At 40.0% G+C, this 23,191-nt stretch overlaps 2 protein-coding genes across 5 annotated transcripts in view; one reads left to right on the top strand and one right to left on the bottom strand.

Moving 5' to 3' along the window:
- The window catches only part of LOC121925367 (stAR-related lipid transfer protein 13-like), a 1,219,986-nt gene that overhangs the window by 861,958 nt on the left and 334,837 nt on the right, over window positions 1–23,191 (bottom strand). The gene's annotated exons all lie outside the window — the stretch shown is intronic.
- Window positions 1–23,191, top strand: part of LOC121925364 (neurobeachin) — a 205,311-nt gene that overhangs the window by 23,014 nt on the left and 159,106 nt on the right. For both annotated transcript variants that reach the window (XM_042457428.1, XM_042457429.1), the window contains exon 2: window positions 22,578–22,809. In XM_042457428.1, the coding sequence (XP_042313362.1) occupies window positions 22,578–22,809 (232 nt within the window). The remainder of the gene's footprint in view (window positions 1–22,577; window positions 22,810–23,191) is intronic.

The following is a 23,191-nucleotide window of genomic DNA, read 5'->3' on the forward strand; positions in this document are numbered from 1 at the left end:
TTCTAGAAGAGGTATTGTCTTCCGACCTTTTCAAACAGTTGTTCTAATTAAATCTCAAGACACCTTCCAGCATCCTTAATGTTTGTATGGGTGTCCTTGATTAATTCCCATTTGGGTAATTATTTTGTCGACATAGGTATCCCCCTCCAGTTTAGGGCTGATGCAGGAATCTTTCTTTATTCTCTTCAAGGAAATGTGGAATGTTAACACATTATCTAAGGTAGTTGTTGAATTTCTGTTGCAATTGTGAAGTGTACTTAAGTCAATATTTTAAAAAGCTTTGGGCACTGTCAGCTTTGCAAGCTCCAAGAGATCAAACTCTTCAGAAGCACGAGGCATTATTATTAACATGTGATTAATCATACTATCCTGTGATTTATATATTTAAATAGGATGAGAAATAGCTCAGACACCTAAAATCCTGTTGGTGATGTTTTAAAAATGTGAAATATTTTCAGAAGATTTTTACAATATTGGAAACATGCACTATGTTCTTAATAACTAGGAAATATAGGGGCTCACAGACTGCCTGGAGACTCCACCACACTCCAAGTGAGTGTGTTCCACTGTCGAACACCCTTACTGTCATGATTTCTCCTAAGTTGAGGTGGAATCTCTTTTCCTGTAGCTTGCATCCATTGTTCTGGGTCCTGTTCTCTGGGAGCAGCAAAAACAAGCTTGTTCCTCCCTCCTCAATATGACATCCCTTCAAATATTGAAAAAGGGCTATCATATCTCCTCTTAGCCTTCCCTTCTCCAGGCTAAACATCCCCAGCTCCCAAAGTCATTTCTCATAGGACGTGTGTCCAGACCCTTCACTATTTTAGTCACCCTCCTTGGACATGCCCAGTTTCTCAATGTCCTTTTTGAATTGTGGTGCCCAGAACTGAACACAATATTCCAGGTGGGCCTGACCAAAGCGAATATAGTGGCACTGTTTACTTCTCTTGATCTAGACACTATGCTTTTACTGATGCAGCCTAAAATTGCATTGGCCTTTTAGCTGCCGCTCACACTGTTCACTCATGTTCAACTGTGGTCACTTGAATCTTAGATCCTTTCACATGTTAGTCTCGTTCAGCCCAGGTGTCCCCCTCTAGATCTATGCATTTTATGTTTCCGCCCAAGTGCGAAAGTTACATTTCTCCGTGTTGAATTTCATTTTGTTAGCTTTGGTCCAGCTTTCTAGTCTATTCAGGTCATTTTGAATTTTGATCCTGTCCTCTGGAGTATTAGCTGTTCCTCCTAATTTGGTGTCATCTGCAAATTGATGAGTATGCCCCAATTCTGTCATCCAAGTCATTGATAAAGATGTTGAATAACACTGGCCCCAGGACAGAGCCCTGTGGGACCCCCACTGGTCACTTCTCTCCGGGATGAAAAGGAGCCATTGTAGAGCACCCTTGAGTGGCGCCAGTCAACCAATACAAATCCATGTAACAGTACCTTGTCTAGCCTACATTTTACAAGCTGTAAGAATGTCATGGGAAACCTGTAAAGGCCTACTGAAATCAAGATATACTATATCTACATCATGGCCTTCACTACCAAGCTGGAAATTTTATCAAAGAAAGAGATTAGATTTGTTTGGCATGACTTGTTTCTCTGAAACCCATGTGACTTTTTGTGATTATGGAATTGCCATCTAGATGTTCACAGAGCTCTCGTTTAATGATCTGCCCTAGAATCTTTCCTGTATTGATGTCAGACTAACTGGGCGATAATTGTTGGGATCTCTTTTTTTCCCTTTGGGGACAATGTTTGCCCCCTCCAATCTGCTGGGGACTCTCTCTTTCTCCAGGAGTTTTCAAAGATTATGCCAATGGCTCCGATACTACATTTGCCAGTTTTTTAATACCTTGGATGTATTTAATCGGGTCCTGGAGATTTATATTCATTTAGATTAACCAGATATTCCTGTACTATCTTTTTCATACTGTATTCTGTGCTGAATACCCGTATCTCTGCCCATATCCTCAGGTTGAGCACCCTTTTTCCTTTTCTGAGAAGACTGAGGCAGAAGGGTGTGAGTAATTCGGCCTTTTCTTTCTCTTCCCCTGTTAGCATTTAGCCATCTTCCCACATATTTACTTTCCTTCTTCTTCCTTTTGCTGCGGACATACCAAAAAAGCCCTTTTTGTTGTTCTTAATCTCTCTAGCAAGCTTGAGTTCATTCGTGTCTTAGCTTTTCTGACTTACCCCTACATAGGCTCGCTATTTGTTTGAATTCCTCTTTGGTGATTTCCCCCTTTTTCCATTCTTATACATTTCCGTTTAAAAGTTAGCTCAGTTGATAGTCCTAGTCATCCATTTTGGTTTCTTGAGACACCTCCCATTTTTTTCCTCATTGGAACTGTTTGAAATTGTGCCTTCAGTATCTCCCTTTTGAGAAACTCCCATCCATCCTGGACTCCCTTCTCTTTTAGAGATGTGTGGGCGCTGAGATGCCCACACGTCATCAATACGTTTCCCTGTTTGGGCGGTGCCGCTAAAAATGGTGCCGCCTGCACGTACTAGGGTTCGGGATCATGTGGTTGGTGCACCACAGCACAAAATGCCCGTATATATCGGGCCATAGTTAACATATCTTTAGAACTTCCTAACCATGTATTAACATACTTGGTGAAAATAGTAAAACTGTATGCAAGGCATCCTATGATGCCTTTTAATTCTGTCTTCTATAATGCATCTAAAGTGAAATGTAAAGCACAAGAAGTTTTTAGAAACAAGGAATATTAAGGAGATGAGGCGAATAGAGCTCTTCCTTTTGTTATCTATAATGTCTTCTTTAAGGAAGACTTTTTCCCTTTAGGAAAGGAAGGAGAGGGGAAAGATTTTGAATTGTCAAAAAAAGTCTCAAGGTTTTTGGGAGTGCAACTTTCACCCTGAAAATAATAAAAATGATTATATTCCACTGGGGGAGGGGGGATATAGGTTTTTTTGTCCTTCCTGGAGTCCATTCAAAATCAAAATGTAATAATTTAAAATACATTTGGAATTCTAGAAAATTTGTGTATAAAACAATATAAAATGTTTAATTTCATTTTATGATTCCCTAGAGATTCACATTGCAAACTGTATTTGAGTATAACACAAAAATGACTCTAAATGTGTTTTTGATCTACCCAAAAATATTTTTTCAAACTATCATTTTCATCAATATAGTCCTAGAAACAGAATAGCCTAGTCTCGTAACAGGCACTCCTTTTGCCCCATCTGCTCGAGGCCACAGTTAACTTGTCAATAACTAGTAAAGCTGAAAACTGTTTCAAAGCATATCCCACTCAATTTGAAGAAGAAACCTTTAATTTGGTGTTTCTGTTGCCATTGCCATAGTAAGTTAATTTAAAATTCATAGTTTCTCAATGTGATTTGAATTTTTAAAATACCACTATAATGAAATTGATTTTATTTTATAGCAAATTAATTTTAACCCTAATCAATTAATATAATAGTATTTGATGCATTAAAATAAGTTCATATTTTCAAGTAACAATTATTAAAGCAATTAATGTATTATAATAAATTAAGTGTACATTTTCTTACATTCACCTGACATATCTATTTTTGTCAATTTTATATATTAAAAAAAATGCTACCATGCCTATTGAAGTCAGAAAAAACAGATTTTTTGTGTAGAAATTGTGCATTTTTAATATGAGAAGATCAGGATTCTAATGCACTGAGAGCCTTCATGAATAGTGAAGGCCTAAAACAGACAGTCCATATAAACCAGTTTCCGGCCACGTTGAAGGCGTAGTGTTTAGATGACACTCGCCTCCAGCGTGGCTGGAAATCACATTGAGGCTGCATTTTTTACAAAGAACTGGACCAAAAAGGAGTGGTAAAATGCTGCTCTTTTTGCCAGCCCGGTTAAAAAAGTGCAGTGGCGCCCCAGATCAGGGCTGGGCACATGTGGTTGCTATGGCCCCAACACAAATGGCAGCATCGCAACCCTGCCACATTTTTTTTCAGCCAGTCTGTTTGAGGCCCAAGAAGGCTTCCTTGCTATACAGAGAACAACAGAAAATTAAGTACAACAGGGCTAAAACTCTGCTTTTATTCATGTCAGTTTGTGTTCGCAGAATAAGGAAATTCAAAGAGGGCTTGTCTCCCGTAAAGTTTTCATTGTCATATAGTTTGTGCTTGTAAAGTGACATTGGGAACTGTACCATTGAATGTTGCATTGGTGTAGTATTCTGTGCTTAGAATGATTCCCAGCCATGTCTTTTTGTTTGGGTTCTTGAATTAATTTCTAGTCTCTCAAGATTGCAGTTTGTAATCTCTTGGGCACTGTAAAACTACTATAAACATGCTTTCTTTAGATATTGGAGGTGGGGCACAGCATCAGTTTTGCATACCAAATTAATTTAGATTGTCTGCTCATAGCTTCCTTTTAGGCTGAAATTTCTGTATTCATCAGCTTTTGAGAAATCCCGTTCATAGGACATTGACATACTAAGGGCAATATCTGTCGAGTTAGAACATGTCTCTCCAATCTCAACAATGCATCCACCGTCCCAGAGATGGGAAAAGTATAGCTCATGAACCATATAGCCTTCCTGAAACTATTTTTATGGTCTCTCGAAGCCAAAATGACTAAACAGAGGTTGTTGTACTTTGGCCACATCGTGAGAAGACATGAATCAGTGGAAAAGACAATGATGCTAGGAAAGGTAGAGGGTAGTAAGACCACAACATACCAGATGGCTGGAGTTAATCAGAGAGGCCATGGGTATGATGAGCCTGAGCAAGGGCTTGAGCCAGAGCACTGGAAGACAGGGGGTCTTGGAGATGGTATCATCCACAGGGTGGTCATGAGTTGAGGTTGACTTGAGTGCAGTTAACAACAAACAATAGTACATTTAGGGGTTTGTTTGTTTTTAAAGTGAGGAGACATTTTGTTGGAAAAGTGCCCCCATTTCCTCCTGTGAGTGTGGGAACAATTTTGCTATGTTTGTCCCCCTGAGATCACTTAAGAATATAAATATTTTTTGTCTAACATGAATGCTGTTGTATATAACATACCTTGATTTCAGTAAGACCTTTGATGAGCACCCCCATGATATTTTTTGCAAACAAATTAGTAAAATCTGGGCTAGACAATGCAGTTGTTAGGTAGATTTGTAATTGGTTGACCAGCCAAATGCAAAGGGTTTCCTCCAAGGCTGCTAAAGGGTATTGGGGGCCACTTGGATGAAAACTATGGCCTGGTACAAATGGGTGGGAAACACCTTAGCTGGGCCGAAACAAGGGTTCAGGAGCACGCAGCAACTGCACACTCCTGAACCCTAGCACACGCCACTGCTGCCATCATGGCACCCCCCAATTCAGATGGGGGCCACCATGATGGCGCAGTGTCCTCATGTCTCAGACAGTAAGTGGCGTCATGGTGGCACCCTTTCATGTTTGTGGCTATAGGCAGGTTTTTTTTGGCTGTGCGGCAGTGGTGTGTGGTGCAGCTGCTGCGGCATCGACAAGGGAGAAAGACCGGTGGAATAGAGCTGCCGTCTGTTGAACCTCTATGTTATTGTTGTTATTGTTGCTATTGTAGTGGGATCTGTGCAGCGATACTGGAAGCTATTGTGGTCTCTCAACTATTGACAGTTGCCCACCCCTGCAATAAGTTCTTCTAACAGGAGAAAAACATGAGAGATTTTGCAGCATAATGAGAACAGTCACTGTGAATAAATGAATCATCACTTTGCCAAAAAAGGGGGCTTGAGTTTTTTTTAACTGCCTTCATGAACATGTCAAATGTCTCAAATTCTAAATGCATATAAATTTTAAAAGCAATGTACAGTATTCTAAATGCATTCAGCAGTTTGTGATGTAAATGTAAATGTATTATGGTGGGTATACACACACACACACACACACACACACACACACACTCTCACTCACTCATCTTTCAGATTATATGTAAAGGGCTATTCTATACCCAGCTGTCATACATAGTATGTGCTTGTTCCTTGATATCATCTGATCTCAGACATCTCAGGAGAGTTGCATCAGCATGCTGAGGGATTTCAAGCTTTCATTTGCTTAAACAGTAGCATGCATTGAACCCAGACAGCTTTTCAACCATCCTTCCTTTTTTCTGTTTCCACATTTCTGTTCATATACCTGTTCTGTTATTCCATATCTGTTCAATATCATTTGTATGAAACGTTGGCTTTTCAGGTTCTGCAAGGGACAAGAGAAAATATGCCTGAAACCTTCTTCCTGTTCAATCCTGCTGTTCTAGAAATAGATTTAATGTCAACTGCTTAGTGTTTATCCACTACTCTGTGGTAATTTTGATAATTGATACCAGTATTACAAAAGCAGAGATTCCCCTATGGAGGCATTGTCTTCAATACCATAACATAAAAAAGTCCCAGATTCACAATGATGATATTCTTGAATTTTGACTTAAGTTTGCATGGTATTTAGAGACCAGAATACAGGAACTGAACTTTTAGAAATTACATTTTTAATTTTATGGCTTTATTTTAAAAATGCATTAATTTCTGTTATAGACTCATGAAATTTTAATTATCAGTAGTTTATTCCTTTTCAGGCATACCACTTGTTCATTTCCCTTTCTTGACTCAAAATGCAGTTGTACATTTGGTCATCTATAATAGCCCCTTTTATAAAAATAAATAAAATAAATAAAATCTTTATTTATATCCCGCCCTTCCAAAAAGATCAGGGCGGCTTACAACATGCAACAAGTGCAACAGATACAAGTTATTATAAAATGTAACTATTTACCTTTTTATATAAAAAATCCATAGTCCTTCTTTACCAATATACTCTGAGAGAGAATGAATAAGAACCGTTCCTTCCTCCTATCTTCACTCCTTCTCCTGCTTCTAAACCTGCTTTTCATGTGGTGTTTTCTGCATACAAGTTGAACAAGTAGGGTGACAGAATGCAGCCTTGCCTGACCCCTTTGCCAATTGAGAAACATCTTGTTTCTCCATATTCTGTTTTAACAGTAGCTTATTGTCCTAAGTACAGATTTCTCATCAGGACTATCAAATGTTGCGGTACTCATATATTTTAAGAGAATTCCATAACTTTTTATGATCTATGCAGTCAAAGACTTTGTTTTAGTCTATAAAGCACACACTGATTTTCTTTTGAAATTCTTTGGCATGCTCAGTTTTCCATTGTTATGTTTTGCAATGTGGTTTCTAGTTCCTCTTCCCTTCCTTAACTCCACTTGTACCTCTGGGATTTCTCTATGTTGCAGAATTTTAAGTGGAATTTTGCTTGCATCAAAAATTAATGCAATGGTCCTATAGTTGCGGTATTTTGTGCCACTTTTTTGTGGATTGGAATGTATATTGATACTTTCTTTTTTAAAAAAACAGTTATTCTTTGTTTTATTTAAATTTATTTCCATCTGTACCTAGCATAGAATAATCATGGAGTTGAAAATTTACAAAACATCAGCTAATTTCTTGCATAATCAATACAAGGTAATACATAATTCTTTTGCTACTTGGTTCCCTCTTGTTGCAATTTACAATCAATTCCTTGTCCAATTTTCAAACATCTAAAATAAAGATTTTAATATTTTATTGAATATCTGCCAATCCATTAATAACCTTGATAACTTGTATGTCCATATTTTATATTATTATCAATCCATTTCTTTTCATATCTTTGTCTTCTTTAATCGGTATCTTGTCATATCAAAAAGCCTTTATGGTGTAGCTTCTTATAGCAATTCTTCTTTTATATTGCAATTCTTAAACCAATATTTTCTATTGGCTCCCAATCTTTTAATTGCTTTTCCTTGGGTTTGTTGTTGATCAGTATTGTTAATTTGTCATGCTCTTTTATTTCCATAACTTTGGGAAACCAATCATCTATTGTAGGTATGATTTTTCTTTTCCAATTTCTTGCCAAAAGTACTTTAGCAGCCGTAATTAAATACAAAATAATTCTCCAAAATTTGTTTTCTATTGATGCCCCCCAAAAGGATGTCATATTCAAAATATATCGCTCTGGGACAAAGGGATAAGCTATTTTCAGTATTTCTTGTATTTTACTATGTATTTTACACCAAAATCTCTTAATTTTTGAAAGGAGCACCACATATGAAAGTAAACTCCTGTATCTTTTTGACATTTCCAACATATGTTTTTGCCTAATTTGTATATTTTTGCAATCTTATATGGAGTGTAATACCATCTATTGGAAACTTTTAAATAGTTTCCCCTGAGGTTCTGTGATGAAGAGAACTTATTAGTTTTCTTCCAAGAATGTCCCAGTCTTCTAAAGCTATAGTATGTCCTATTTCCTGGGACCATTTGCTCATACTTGTTGTAACTATTTCCTGTTAAAGTTCCCTACTTATATATTTTTGAAATCTTAACCTTTATCCCTTTCCCAGAGCAGTTTATCCAACTCATTTGATTCCTTTTCCAATTCTATATTTTAATATTCTCTTTAATGTTTTGTTCAATTTGCATATAACCAAACCGATTTATTTTTACACCCTTTTCCAATAAGTCTTCCATTGTAAACATTTCCACCTTACCATCAGGTAAAGGTCTTTATATATGAGCCAGTCTTTTCCCTCCTCCCAACATCCCAAAAAGGCCTCCTGCATCGAGACCCATTTGCGTAAACCAAAATAAAACTTCTTCTTCACAATCTTCCATGTTTTCAACAATGCTTTCTTGAGTATATGATTGTTAAAGTCTCTATTCACTGTTTCTTTGCTGTACCATAGGTACGCATGCCAACCAAATCTTACACTCGATGCTTCCAAGTTAAATAGATGTTTATTTGTTAAGGTTACTCATTCTTGTATCCATATGATGATACAAGCTCTGTAATAAATTTTTAAATCTGGTAAAGTGCTGCCACCCAAGGCTCTATCTTTCTTTAGAATTTTCCTGCTATTCTTGCTTTTTCCCCTCTCCAAACAAATTTGGAGATTGTATTTTCCCAATCTTTAAATATTTTCTCATTTAGAATAATTGGAAGGTTTATAAAGAAAAACATGAGTTTTGGTAACACACTCATTTTAATGGCAGCAGTACTGCCCATTAATGATAAATTGTAATTTTTCCATTGAACTAGATCATTACTTATTTGTTTCCAAGTCTTTTTATAGTTATCTTCAAACAAGTTTAATTCCCTTCTGAAAGTCAGATACCAAGGTATTTGACTTTCTTTTCTATTTTTATACCTGTTATTAGGGTTAATTCCTTTTTACATTTTCATTTATATTTTTTGTCATGATCTGTGTTTTGCTTTTATTTATTTCAAAACAAGAGACCTTACCAAACTCATTCAGCTCTTCTAATAGGTAATTTATTTATTTTTTTGGATCCTCTAGGATGATAACCATGTCATCTGCATATGATCTCAGTTTATGTTCGTGTCCCTTAATTCTTGTCCCTCTAATCTTATTATTAGATCTTATTGAATTATTCAGAATTTCAAATACCGTTATGAACAAAAGCAGGGATAGCGGGCACCCCTGTCTAGTGCCTTTATCCACTATAACACTAGCTGTTTTTTCTCCATTTACTATAATTTGTATTTTCTGTTGTTTATATATTTGTTCAGTGTTTGCTAAAAAGTAATTTCCAAAATCCATTTGTCTTAAGACTTCTAACGTAAATTTCCAGTTTATATTATCGAATGCCTTCTCAGCATCGAGGAATATTAGTGCTAATTTTTTCTCATTATGTGTATTGTAGTGTTCGATAATATTCAGTAGTGATCTTATACTGTATCTGATTTGTCTTTCTGGCAAGAAGCCATTCTGATCTTTATGAATGATTTATGCTAATACTTTTTAAAATCTGTTTCCTAATATCCATGTGTAGAGGCCCCCAAACCAGGTATCAGGCTGCAACCTCCAGTCCTAGAGGGGTTCACGCTCCCCTCAAGGACTGTGTTCGCAGCTTAGGGGTGCTTCTCGACTCGTTGCTTCAGATGAGAAATCAGATGAATGCAATGGTCAAGAGTGCCTGTTATCAGCTCCGGCTGATACGTCAACTGCACCCTTTCCTGGAGCCAGGTGACCTTGAAACTGTAGTACATGCACTGGTAACCTCAAGACTTGATTTTTGCAATGCGCTCTATATGGGTCTACCCTTGTTCCTAGTCTGGAATCTTCAACTGGTACAGAATATGGCAGCCAGATTGATTACAGGAACAGCTAGGAGTGACCATATTACACCTATATTGAAATCACTCCACTGGCTGCCTATTTGTTTCCGAGCACAGTACAAGGTGTTCGTCATTACCTTTAAAGCCCTCCATGGCTTGGATCCAATCTACTTAAGGGATCGCCTCCTTCTGTATAATCCGCCCCACACCCTCAGATCCTTTGGGAGGAATTTGTTGCAGTCCACAAAGACCAGATTGACAGCGACCTCCCAGAGGACTTTTTCCGCGATCGCTCTCACTTTATGGAATGGGCTGCCAGATGAGATCCGTCAAATTACCAACTTAGAGAGTTCAAGAAAGCTGTCAAGACGGATCTCTTCCGGCAGGCCTTCCCGGAATAGAACCCGGCCATGTAACGTCCCCCCACAGACATATATAAACGAAGACTGCCCACCGTATTTTATTACTGTACTATTGTTTTTAGATTTTATCGTCTGTAATTTTAATGGATAGAATTGTTTAATCCTTTTTTAAGAGGGGGGAATTGTATATATTGTATTTTTAAAGGTTGTACGCTGCTTTGATTGCGGTAACAAAAAGTGGGATATAAATTAAAGTTCTATTTATTTATTTGATTTGATTGAGTAGGCTATTGGTCAATAGTTTGTCACATCAGTTATATCCTTCCCTTCTTTTGGTATTAGAGCCACATCTGCATAGTTCCGAGAATCCTGTTTCCCTTCTACTGTCACTTTATTAAAGGTGTTACACATTATTTCAATAATTTCTGTTTTGAATACTTTATAAAATTTTGCTGTGTAGCTTGTAGCCATCTGGCCCCAGAGATTTTCCATTTTTTAAATGAAATAATTGCTTCTGAAATTTCTTCTTCTGTAAAGGGTTTGTCTAATATATCTCTCTGATTTTCATTAAGTTTACTTATATTTCTATTCTTTTAATCTAAATATTCTTTCACTTTCAGTTGTTTATCTAACTTGACTTCTTTTTCTTTAAATAGATCTTAATAGTAATCTTGGAATGCCTTTTAAATGCCTTTGACACCGTTGATCACTGTTTCCTAGTTGACATACTCTCTGACCTTGGGTTCTCAGACTCTGTTCTTGACTGGTTTAGATCTTACTTGTCTGGCAGATCTTTTGCAGTAGTTGCTGGTGGTCAGACTTCTTCACCTGTTCCCTTATCTGTTGGAGTTCCCCAGGGCTCTGTTCTGGGTCCCCTTCTGTTTTCTCTCTACACACTGTCCTTAGGAAAACTCATTAGCTCTTTTGGTTTTTCCTACCATCTGTATGCCGATGACACTCAGTTGTATCTTTCCACCCCTGACCTTTCTCCAAGGCTTGAATAGCAAGTTTCGTCTTGTCTCACAGCTGTCTCGCAGTGGATGCGTCATCAGCATTTGAAACTCAACATGTCCAAGACGGAGCTTCTTGTCTTTCCTCCTAAGTCCACCCTTCAACACTCCTTTTCTGTCTCTGTGGACAACATTCCTATTCAACCAGTCCAGCAAGCCTACAGTCTTGCTTTTATCTTTGATTCTTCTCTGTCGTGTATCCCTCAGATCCAGACCACAGCCAAGGCTTGTAGATTCTTTTTGTACAATATTGCCAAAATCCGACCATATCTCTCCGCCTCTACTGCCAAGATCCTGGTCCATGCCCTAGTGATCTCACGACTCGATTACTGTAACATCCTCCTGGCTGGGCTTCCTCTTTCTCACCTCCGTCCTTTAATCTCTGTCCAGTATTCAGCTGCACGCATTATCACTTCCACCCACCGCTCTGATTACATCTCTCCTGTGTTGGCATCCCTTCACTGGCTCCCCCTCCCTTTCCGCATTCAGTATAAGCTCCTGCTGTTGACATTTAAAGCCCTCCATGGACTGGCCCCTCCTTACTTATCAGACCTTCTTTCTCCTCACCTTCCCACCAGGGCCCTCAGTTCTGGTAGTCAAGGCCTGATGTCACAGCCCAGGATTTCCTCTGCCCCATCCCGGATTCGCCCCTTTTCACTCGCTGCCCCTCACTCTTGGAACCTTCTTCCCCCGCGAGCAAGAGCCATCACTTCTTTAACCAGCTTCAAAACGGAGCTGAAGACCATCCTGTTCAGAGAAGCCTTCCCAGGCATTGCATAATTGTCACTTGCTATTTGATGTTCTTTTGTTGTCTGTTTTATTGAATCACTTCCTGTATTGCTATGTATTTTATATGTATTATCCTACTACAGAGGCCCCCTCCCCACCATCTTTCCCTTCTCCTTTTGTGTCATGTCTTTTTAGATTGTAAGCCTGAGGGCAGGGAACCGTCCAATTAAAAAGATTGTATGTACATCGCTTTATAAATAAAGCTTAATAATAATAATAATAATAATAATAATAATAATTTCCTTTTGCCTTATTATTATTTTTCCTTTAAAGTTTATTTCTGTTATCATTTTTTTATCTTTTTCTTTCTTAAGTTTATAATCCAGCCAACGGCCTGTTTTATTTGCATGTTGAAAATACTTTGTGTCTCTTATTTATCAGGATTGACAAACTGTTTTGGCCTTGTTTCACTGTAACTTATCTGTTTTGTAGAAGCAATTGCAAATCATGGAAAAGTTAAAGGAAGAAATTTGTGCATGTGTGTGGCTGCACGACTCATCTTAGAATAGAGAGCAGTCACTTTGAAGTTAAACTTTAGGGTCAAGCAGATTTCTGTGGGAGAAGACTATTCTTGTTGTAACTTGACCTTAAGACATTACAGTTGTTAAAGACTAGCTCTTTAGAGCCTGGAAACAAATAGGTGATTAATGTGCCTGAGTAGAATTTGAAGTTACATGTTGTCATCAGTGTAATGTATGTAATAGATAATATAATAAAAAACACGGGAACCTAAGAACCTGGGCCTTCACAAACTCACAAAGCTTCAGGTCCACGGATGAAACTAGGAATTGGCAAAGGACCCAGAAAGTTGAAAATTCCAAAGTTTTATTCTTAAAACTGGCAAAGAATAATGTTCTCAGTGGATTTCAAAGTTCCAAAGTTGAGGCCCAGAACAAAACAAAATGGCCTAATTTTATAGTCAATTACACAAAGAAACTTCTCCATCACACCGCATTGGCTAATTACAATTTAAACATCCAGAATTCTTACAATCAAGACAGAAATATATGTATATATTAATAACTGCATCACTTCTCACCCCTCCTTCAGGAATTCAGTAGCTTTCAGTAACCTTCCTTTTGAACATCAACAATGTCTCCTTATCTTGAATTGTGTATGTTATGTCTTGTTCTGCTGGTGCCAAGTTATTACAGGTCACAATACACTTATTACTTTGCTCTAATTTTTCCTAGCTTTCAAGCCTCATTTTTTTAAAAAAAACTATTTCTCTTCTAACCAAAGTGACTCCATCTTTCTATAGCTTTCTATTATAACAGGAAAATTCTACCACTTCAAGTACCAGCCAATAATCTAGGAGCATCATTTGTTTTCGGAATTATTTTTATAAAACAGTACTGCTTAGAAAGCATTCATTTGCTCTAACCTGAAAGTAACTGGAGCATGAATAAATAAAGACAATTAGTCATTACAGTATTTTGCTGAAAATATCAGATTATGTCTGTTGATCTTTGGAAAAGTGGTATACAAATAAAATTTATTATTATTTTATTGTTAAGTATGTCTTGTATGATTTTCAATAATGACCGCCTGTAAAGTTACCCCTCTGTTTTCATGGAGGATCCATTCTGGACCTCCCCACCCCCCCAAAATGGAAAATCACCAATATTCATGCTCCATTAGCTTGAATGGCAGCATGTGCACCATTTGGTCTCCCTCCATTTGCTGCCCGCAGATGAGTGAGGGACGCAGACTCCAAGTCCACAAAAATGGAAGGGTGACTGTATTTACCATTTCTTCACTAAGCTTTGAAGTCTTTGTGTTTGGCATGGTGACTGTTGACTTTCTTCCTATGAAATATAGGCACGTGGAAGAATTTTTCATTTAGCAAGATTGCTAGATAGCATGTAGAAAAATTATTATAATTATAGTTATAATCATTTAAAATAATTATAATCATTTTTAGTTTAAAATGCTAAGGATAGCATAACTGGAAAAGTTCTCATCCCCATCAAAGTTAGCAGCCACAGAAATAGACCTCTGTGTTTTTTGTCAGTGGTGAAATGTTCAGTTAGTGTGGTTATCATGAGAAAGACACAATAACTTCATTTAATTGTGACTTGCAAACATTACTATAACATGGGCTGTTTTCTGTAATGAATTAGTTTTCGGTGGCGTCTTATCTGTCTAACCAGAAAGTAACCAATGATACTATATCTCTTCCTGACAAGTGCTGTATAGTGCAAAGTTATACCTCTAAAAATGAAACCCTAGCAGCAGTAAGTGTGGCCGGTTTGCAACTATGGTCCAAAACACACTGCAGAAATAATCGAGTTTGAGAACTCTTTAACTGCCCTGGCTCAGTGCTAGGGCATTCTAGGAAGTGTAGTTTTATGAGACATTTAGCCTTCTCTATCAGACAGCTCTGGTGCCACAATAAACTACAGTTCCCAGGATTCCCTAGCACTGAGCCTGGGCAGTTAAAGCAGCCTCAAACTCGATTAATTCTGCTGTTTGATTTGGACCTTAGTTATATATATACCGTATATACTTGACTATAGGTCAACTCACATATAAGTGGAGGGCAGGTTTGGGGGCCAAAATTATGAATTTTGGTATGATCCTTGGATAAGTCAAGGCTCAAATTTAGGGGCATATAACCAAGGATCTAAAAGATGAAGCAAAGGAAAACATTGCCAAAGAACTTACAAAATTCCAGCAGGCATAACTGTTTATGCTTATGCTGGATGGATAAGAGAGTAAAGGGAGATCAGTGCTTCCAGGACAGATTACACCAGGGATAGTTCCTGTTTTTAAATATGATTTAAGATACAATACTTACATTGACCCTTGGACAAGTTGACTTAAGTTTTTTTAGGTCAATTTTTGGCTTAAATTTCTAGACTTACAGTATATTATTTCTCCAGGACAGTGCCCAATGAATTCTTGTTCTTTTGAGTAGTGCACCTTTGCCTATTGGCTCTTTCATTGGAATTTGAGGTTTTGGTGTTCCTACTTATTTTCCCAGAAACTTGAACTCTCAAGAGGCTTGAATTAGGAGCCAACAACTCTGAAAAGTTTATTGCTGATGTACATTGACATGTAACTGACTTATTTTATATACAGTGGTACCCCGGGATACGAATTGATCACGTTACGAAATTTCCGGGATACGAAAAAGTTAGATTGGAAAAAACTGTTCCGGGATACGATGTTTTTTTCGGGTTACGAAAATTATTTCGGCGCGAAATTCAAACGCAAAGCGCGGCTAGCGGCTTTCCAACGGCTTTTCGGGTTGCGAAATTACTCGGGTTACGAACGGAGCCGCGGAACGAATTAATTTCGTAACCCGAGGTAGCACTGTATATAGACAGCTGTATAGATCGACAGTATACAGCACTTTATGGAGGCTGAGGCATATGTCCACTTTGAAAATGTTCATCTATGGAGTCTTTGAACAATGGAAATGCATGCCTCCCCTATGTGATTGCTATGTATCCATTTTCTATTAATAGTAGTATTTAATAAGGAGCCAACATCATGTAGTAGTTTGAGCATTGAGCTATGACTTTGGAGAGTAGGGTTTGATTTCCCACTCAGCCACGGAAACCCAAGGGATCAAGTCACACTCTCTCAGCTTCAGAGGAAGGGAAAGGCAAATCCCATGTAAATAATAATAAATAAAATAATAAAATATTTATTTATAGCCCGCCTTTCCATAGATCAAGGCGAGTTACAACAATAACAGTTACAGAGTAAAAACACAATACACAGTAACAGCAATTATACATTAAAATCACAATAGCAATATCCAACTAGCATAAGATGTTTACAATAAAGATAATAACGGTGATGGGGAGGAAGGAGGCTACAAAGGGAGAAAGTTAGGGGAAAGCTGTTTGGAACACGAAGGTTTTAATTCCTTCCTGAACTGCTCAAGGGAGGTGGCCGAGCGGAGCTCACTGGGAAGCGCGTTCCAGAGCAAAGGAGCCAAGATGGAATAGGCTCTACGCGATGTTGTGGCGTATTTAGAATCTGGGACTGTCAACAAATGCTTCCCAGCTGATCTGAGTGTGCGGGGCGGATTATATGGGGAGAGGCGGTTCTCCAAGTACCCTGGGCCCAAGCCATTTAGGGCTTTATAGGTGATAACCAACACCTTGTATTGCGCTCGGAAGCGAATGGGCAGCCAATGGAGGTCTTTTAATACCGGTGTTATATGGGTGGCCCTGAAAGATCCAGTGACCGCTCTAGCTGCCATATTTTGAACCAGCTGTAGCTTCCGGGTATGGTACAAGGGTTGCCCCATGTAGAGCGCATTACAGAAATCCAAACGAGAGGTGTACCACCATTTCAAGGTCCCTCCGGCCCAGGAAGGGTCATAGCTGGCGTATCAACCGAAGTTGAAAACAGGTGCTCCTGACCGTCGCATCCACCTGAGATGTAAGGTGGAGTGACGAGTCCAGGAGCACCCCCAGACTGCGAACAGAGTCCTTCAAGGGGAGCGTGACCCCGTTCAGGACAGGTGGACAAACCTCCAATCCCGGACCGGGGGAACCTATCACGAGCACTTCCGTTTCTCTGGATTCAGTCTGAGTCTGTTTTCCCTCATCCAGCCCATTACCGAGCCTAGACAGGCATCAAGAGGAGAGATGCCATCCCTGGTCACTGCATCAGTCGGAGACACAGAGAAGACTATTTGGGTGTCATCAGCGTACTGATAACACCGCGCCCCGTGCCTCCAGATAATCTCTCCCAGCGGTTTCATGTAAATGTTAAATAGCATGGGGGACAGAATAGCTCCCTGAGGGACACCAGATGTAAGCGCCCTCTTGTCGGAGCGACAGTCCCCCAACTGCACCATCTGGAATCTGCCCGAGAGGTAGGAACGGAACCGCTGGAGCGCAGTGCCCCCGATTCCTAGCTCTCTCAGGCGTTCCAGAAGGATACCATGGTCAATGGTATTGAAAGTCGCTGAGATGTCCAAGAGCACTAACAGGGACACGCTACCCCTGTCCATGCCCAGATGGAAATCATCGACCAGGGCGACCATGGCAGTCTCAACTCCATGGCCCGCCTGGAACCCGGTTTGAAATGGATCTAGATAATCAGTATCATCCAAGATCGATTGAAGCTGGATTGCAATTGCCCTCTCGATCACCTTCCCCAAGAAAGGCAATAGCGAAACTGGCCGGTAATTGTTATGCATCAGGGGGTCTAGGGAGGGCTTTTTTAACAGCGGTTTTACAATGGCCAATTTTAAGCTGGATGGAAATTGCCCTTCCCTGAGAGATGTATTAATTATGCGGTGTAACAAGGTTGTTACAACCACTCCCCCTGAGCCGCTAGCCATGAGGGACAGGGATCGAGAGAGCAAGTTGTCTTCCTAACACTTCTAAGGATCTTGTCCACATCCTCAGTACTTACAGACTCAAAGTGATCCAGTACAATTGAGTCCACGGAAGCTCTGGAGACCTCTACTCTGGTTTCTGAACTAATAATGGCATCGAGATCAGCCCTTAGCCGAGAGGTTTTATCCATGAAGAAGTTGTTAAATTCATCACAGCAGGCCTTAGATGGTTCCAAAATGGGGTTCAGGGAGGAGGGTAGCTGAGTAAGCTCCCTCACTACCCTGAACAGCTCTGCCGGACGCAACTCCGCGGACGCGATATGCGCAGCATAGAACGAGTTCTTTGCTGCGTCTATCGCCACTCTGTAGTCCTCCAAAAGGGAGTCCAGGAGTGCCTTGTTGGCTAAGTCCTGATGTCTCCACCATTTGTGCTCTAGTCATCGCAGAACCCGCTTCCTAGCCTGGAGATCTTCGGTATACAGTACCAGGGCTGCTTTTTGGAAGCAGGTCTGAGAGGACACTTGGGAGCGATACTGTGTATAGCCCTGGAGAGACGGGTGTCCCAGATGGTAGTCAGGGCATCAACAGAATCACCGTCAGATCCAACCATGTTTCCTTCTAGGGCTTCTTGGAACGTTTTGGGTTCCATCAGCCTTCGATGGTGGACCATTCTAATAGGTCCGCCACCCCCGGGGGGGATCTGGGTAGAAGCCTTGATGTTAGCCTCAACCAGGAAATGGTCCGTCCATGACAAGGCGGAAATATTAGTTATTTCCGCCCATGGAGTTTCCATGTCAGTGCAGAAGACCATATCGAGAGTATTACCAGCAGAATGCTTTGGCCCCATAACCAATTGAGTCAGGCCCATGGCTGTCATGGTATCCATGAACTCTCGAGCTGCACCAGATGGACTATAGCTGGCCGCGAAGGGGATGTTGAGGTCCCCCAGGACAAGAAGCCTGGGGGACTCCAACAGCAGCTCCGAGACCAGCTGTGTCAGCTCGAGCAGGGAGTCCGTTAGAGCACGGGGTGGCCGATAGACCAACAGAATCCCCAAACTGTCTCTGGCTTTTAGGGTCAGGTAAATACACTCGATATAGGAGGTTTGTCGAACATGGTTCCTAGTTAAGGGAAGGGTGTTCTTATAGATCAAGGCAACTCCCCCCCCCCCCCCCGCCCACCTAACCTGGTCTGGTCCTTAACTGAGAACCCGGCAGGGAGGGCCTGTGCCCACACAGCTTCTCCCTCAGGCCCTAGCCAGGTCTCAGTAATGCAAGCCAGGTCGCAGTTCTTATCTTCAAGAAGATCGTGAATTATGTGGGTCTTATTTTTCACGGACCTGGCATTGCACAGGAGCAGAGACAGGGTTTGTGGCACGGTTGGTCTGACCCTCAGGCCTCTTAGATTAGGAAAGTGGATGGAAGGTGAGATAGATATTATACATCGATCCCGCCTTCCCCTGTAACGGCTTCCCACATTCCTACCGCCATACCTCCCCTTGCCCCACACTACTTCAATAGGAGCCCCGCTCAAGCCAAAAGTGGTATCCACCTCCTCCCCATCCTCAGTATCCCTCATACCCATAACCTCCACCCCTCCTCACAATACAAAGGCAGCAGCCGAGAAATGGCACTAACAGTCATTTCTGCTGCTACAGCGCTAGCAGGGGTTCGCCTCAGTGCCGCCCACTGCTGTGCAGATGCGCAGTTGCGCAGTTGTGGAGATGGCAGAGTCCGTAGGCAGCTTCCCTGGGCCGATGCGCAGCTGCGCAGGTGTTATCTCAAGCCCAGGGAGCCGCCCGGCAGCAACAGCAGCAACAACAACAACAGCAGCAATCACAGTCCTTTGGAGGCAGACAAGGACAAATCTTGCCAAGAACTTTCCATACGTTCACTTTAGGGTCACCATAGATTGGAAACGACTTGAAGGCACACAACAGCAAATAAATCCAACATTGGCATTCCATGGCATGAACAGCAGGGGGGAGTGAAGCTCCTCTCCACTGCAGCCCCTCATGCATCCCCTGGAGGTCTGGAAAATGCCCAAACCCAGGCAGTGTGGACAATGGAAAAGAAGAGTGAAGGTGATGGGGAGTTATCCTCTCACAACCAGTATTTAGTCTGCATGCCTTTTGAATCACTATCAAAAGAAATGTAAGGCCCATGCTAAAGAACTAGCAAATTACAAGAGAATTAGTTGTTCATGATAATTAACTTTACTTAGGATGGCAAAACTACTTGAATCTCTATAGATAATAACAAATTAGACAGCTCTAGATAGTTCACATTTCAGGATAGGCATTGTTCTGATGTGTTCACTGCTATTAGAAAATGTAGATTGAAGTACTGTTAACCTAAATGATATAACTTTAATCAAGCACAGAGCAGTTATTCAAAATACTTAATAGTTCCTTAAGAACTGGCATAAATCAGGCACTTAATATTCAATCATGAATAAAAATAAAATTTCAAGATTGGGCCTGTAGGAGGAATGTATTATACTGTGATATAGAAGAGCAGTGATTTATTGTGCTAGCATTTGAGCTGCTATAGAAGTTGCTTGATATTACAATCTACTGTCATCTAAAAGATATTTGAATTACTATAGTTATTTAATATATATTAAAATTTAGACTATGTGACCTTTTTTGGCAATAGTTTTTTATGATGTGGGGAGGGGGTTCTTCAGAAGATAGAATTGGTGCTCCCAGATGCTTCCAAAGTAGTAGCTCACCCTCATGTGCGTCACCTGCTGAACAGGACTGATCATTTTTTCATAATAGGTCATTCATACATGTCAGGATACATGTCCAAGATACATTTATGCCAATAAATGTATATCTTTGTCATCATATGTACATATAGCTGTAGCCAAGAAAACTCACACGGTGTGGTCGTTAGTATATCTTTAGTACGTCTCCAGGCCTCTATATATTGTATGAAAACAGATGCATGTTTAAAAAGCAAAGTGAGGTGTGTGTGTGTGATGAGTCTGGGAGGTATTTTAGTGTTTGCTCTGCTTCCCTGAAAGTAATTTCCCTTGAAGTCCAAATATTTTCTGAGGAGAATTTTTCAGCTACATGTATAGGTATGATTAAACCTAACTGTTGATGAAGGACTCATGGATTTCTTTAATTCATACGGTTGCCATAAATCGAAGCTGGCTTGACAGCATATAACAGCAACAACAAGTATGCCAAGGCCCAATTACATACCAATGTATGTTTACCATCATATGTACATATAGTTATAGGTGTCATATATCCAGGAATATAGGTTGCAATACATGCACATGCATTGTGATGTGGTAGATTGGTAGTTAAATTGCCGGTTCTGATAATTGGAAGGTTGGTAGTTCAAGGCCCGATTGCTGTGTGACAGAGTGAGCTCCAGTCCCAGCTTCTGCCAATCTAACATGTTCAAAAGCATGTAAATAAGTACTACTTCAGTGGGAAGGTAACAGTGTTCCATGCAGTCATGCTGGCCATATGACTGTGGAGCCATCTTAGGACAATGGTGGCTCTTTGGCTTAGTAACAGTGATGAGCACTCCCCTTATAGCCAGTTACCAACTAGACATTCATGTCAGGGGAAAACCTTTACCTTTACCTTTACATGCACATAGGATTTTGAAAGGTGTTTTGTGAACAATTTTTTTAAAAAAAATAACAGGTGTTTGCCATTGACATGAAGCCACTGGTGCAAAAAAGGCACAAAACTTTATTTTTAACTGCATCTTTGTGCATTTGTAACTCTTATGAGTTGCTGGTTTTACCCAGTAGATGGAAAAACCCTAAGAAAGGGGCTGTTTGTATCCTTTCAGTTTGGAGAGAGAAAACAAGAGAGAGCTGGAGGGAAGAGGAGATGTGTTTGCCATGAATAAGAGTTAGGTCCTTGTCACCTTGAATTAGGTAATATGAATTTAATATACTGTATGGGTTTAGGAGAGTAAAATACAGGAGAAAGAGAAATGTCCTATAGTGGAATTTGTATTACTGTATATACTCAACTATAAGTTGACCTCATGTATAAGTCAAGGTCAGCTTTTGGGGCCAAAATTATGGGTACTGGTATGACCTGTGGATAATTCAAGGGTCAGACTTCAGGAGCCAGCCTGGCTGGGGAAAGGCTACTGGGCGATCCATTGCCCTTCCCAGTCTGTCTCCAGCTGGGCTTCCCCCCCCCCCCCCCCTCCACAGAGCTAGCCTGGCTGGGGAGAGGCTGCAGGGTGTTTGACCGTCTTTCCCAGCGTCTTCCCAGCTGCCCCTCCCCCCCTCCCCCGGAATCACTTTGACTGGGAAGAGGCTGCAGGTGCCAGCGTCTCACCAGCTGGGCTTTCTCTGTGGAGGCAGCCCTGCTGGAAGAGGCTTGGGGGGGATGATGGCTCGCCCTTCTTTCTACCTTATCGACTCTGTTTTTGGGGGTCAATTTTGTGACCCATTTTTGACTTACACTTGAGTATATACAGTATGTATTTATAGCTATTTTATATTCTTATTTAGGGCTTTGCAATTCCTTATAAATCTTGAGTAGCAGGACTTCTGCAGACTGGTAGCTGGTATTTATTATGTAATCCCAGAACATTAATTTCTGCAAATAGGTCCTGCACTGGAGCTTTATGGGGTGCTGGAACTTTGTGTATGTGCCAGATTCACTATACAATATGTAATATTGGTGTATGTGTGTTTTCTAAAAGTTTATATAAAACTGCACATTGTTTGTGTTTTCAGTACTCAATTATATAGTTGTATTTTGAGTATCTAGTTATAAAGTGGCCCCATAAAATTTAAGAGAATGGTATACTTTCTCACAATGCCACTTGACAAAAGGAAGCTTTGGGTAGAGTTCTGGCAAAAGCAGGTTAATTTTCACAGGTCATTAAAATTTCAATAAAAGTAACATGTGTCTCAGGTAGACTGCCTGAACTTTGTCAAAACCTAGTCTATAAATTAATTTGGGTTTTGTTTTGTTTGTTTTTCCAGCTGGTTGGCGGAGAATTCGATCTAGAGATGAACTTTATAATCCAGGATGCAGAAAGTATAACTTGCATGTCAGAACTCTTAGAGCACTGTGATGTAACATGTCAAGCAGAAATTTGGAGTATGTTCACCGCCATCCTTCGCAAAAGTGTACGCAATTTACAGACCAGCACAGAAGTTGGTTTAATTGAACAAGTGCTACTGAAGATGAGTACTGTGGATGATATGATTGCAGGTATAAACCACCAAACAGATAAGTATAATTTACTTATTTTTTAGAATGCTACAGAAGCCCTGGTTAATTACAGTTTAAGTAGATTTTATGACGGAGAGATGGAATGAATGTATAGAAACAGACCCTCATTAGCAATTAGCAAATTACTGCCTCATTTGTTTTATCAACCATGACCTACAGATTTCAGAATGCTTTGCAGTTAATCAGACAATGTACTTTGAAGAAATATGACTATAGAATGTAACTTTGAAATTATTTTCCTACATTCTATTTATAAAACAACAAAAATAGCAAAAGAATGTGTCATGAATGCAAATGTGTTCAATTGTATTTCATCAGAGCAGAGATTTACCATCTTAACTTTATTAAAAAAATGTCTTAT

The sequence above is a fragment of the Sceloporus undulatus genome, chromosome 3 (assembly GCF_019175285.1).
Source record: "Sceloporus undulatus isolate JIND9_A2432 ecotype Alabama chromosome 3, SceUnd_v1.1, whole genome shotgun sequence".
Lineage (NCBI taxonomy): Eukaryota > Metazoa > Chordata > Lepidosauria > Squamata > Phrynosomatidae > Sceloporus > Sceloporus undulatus.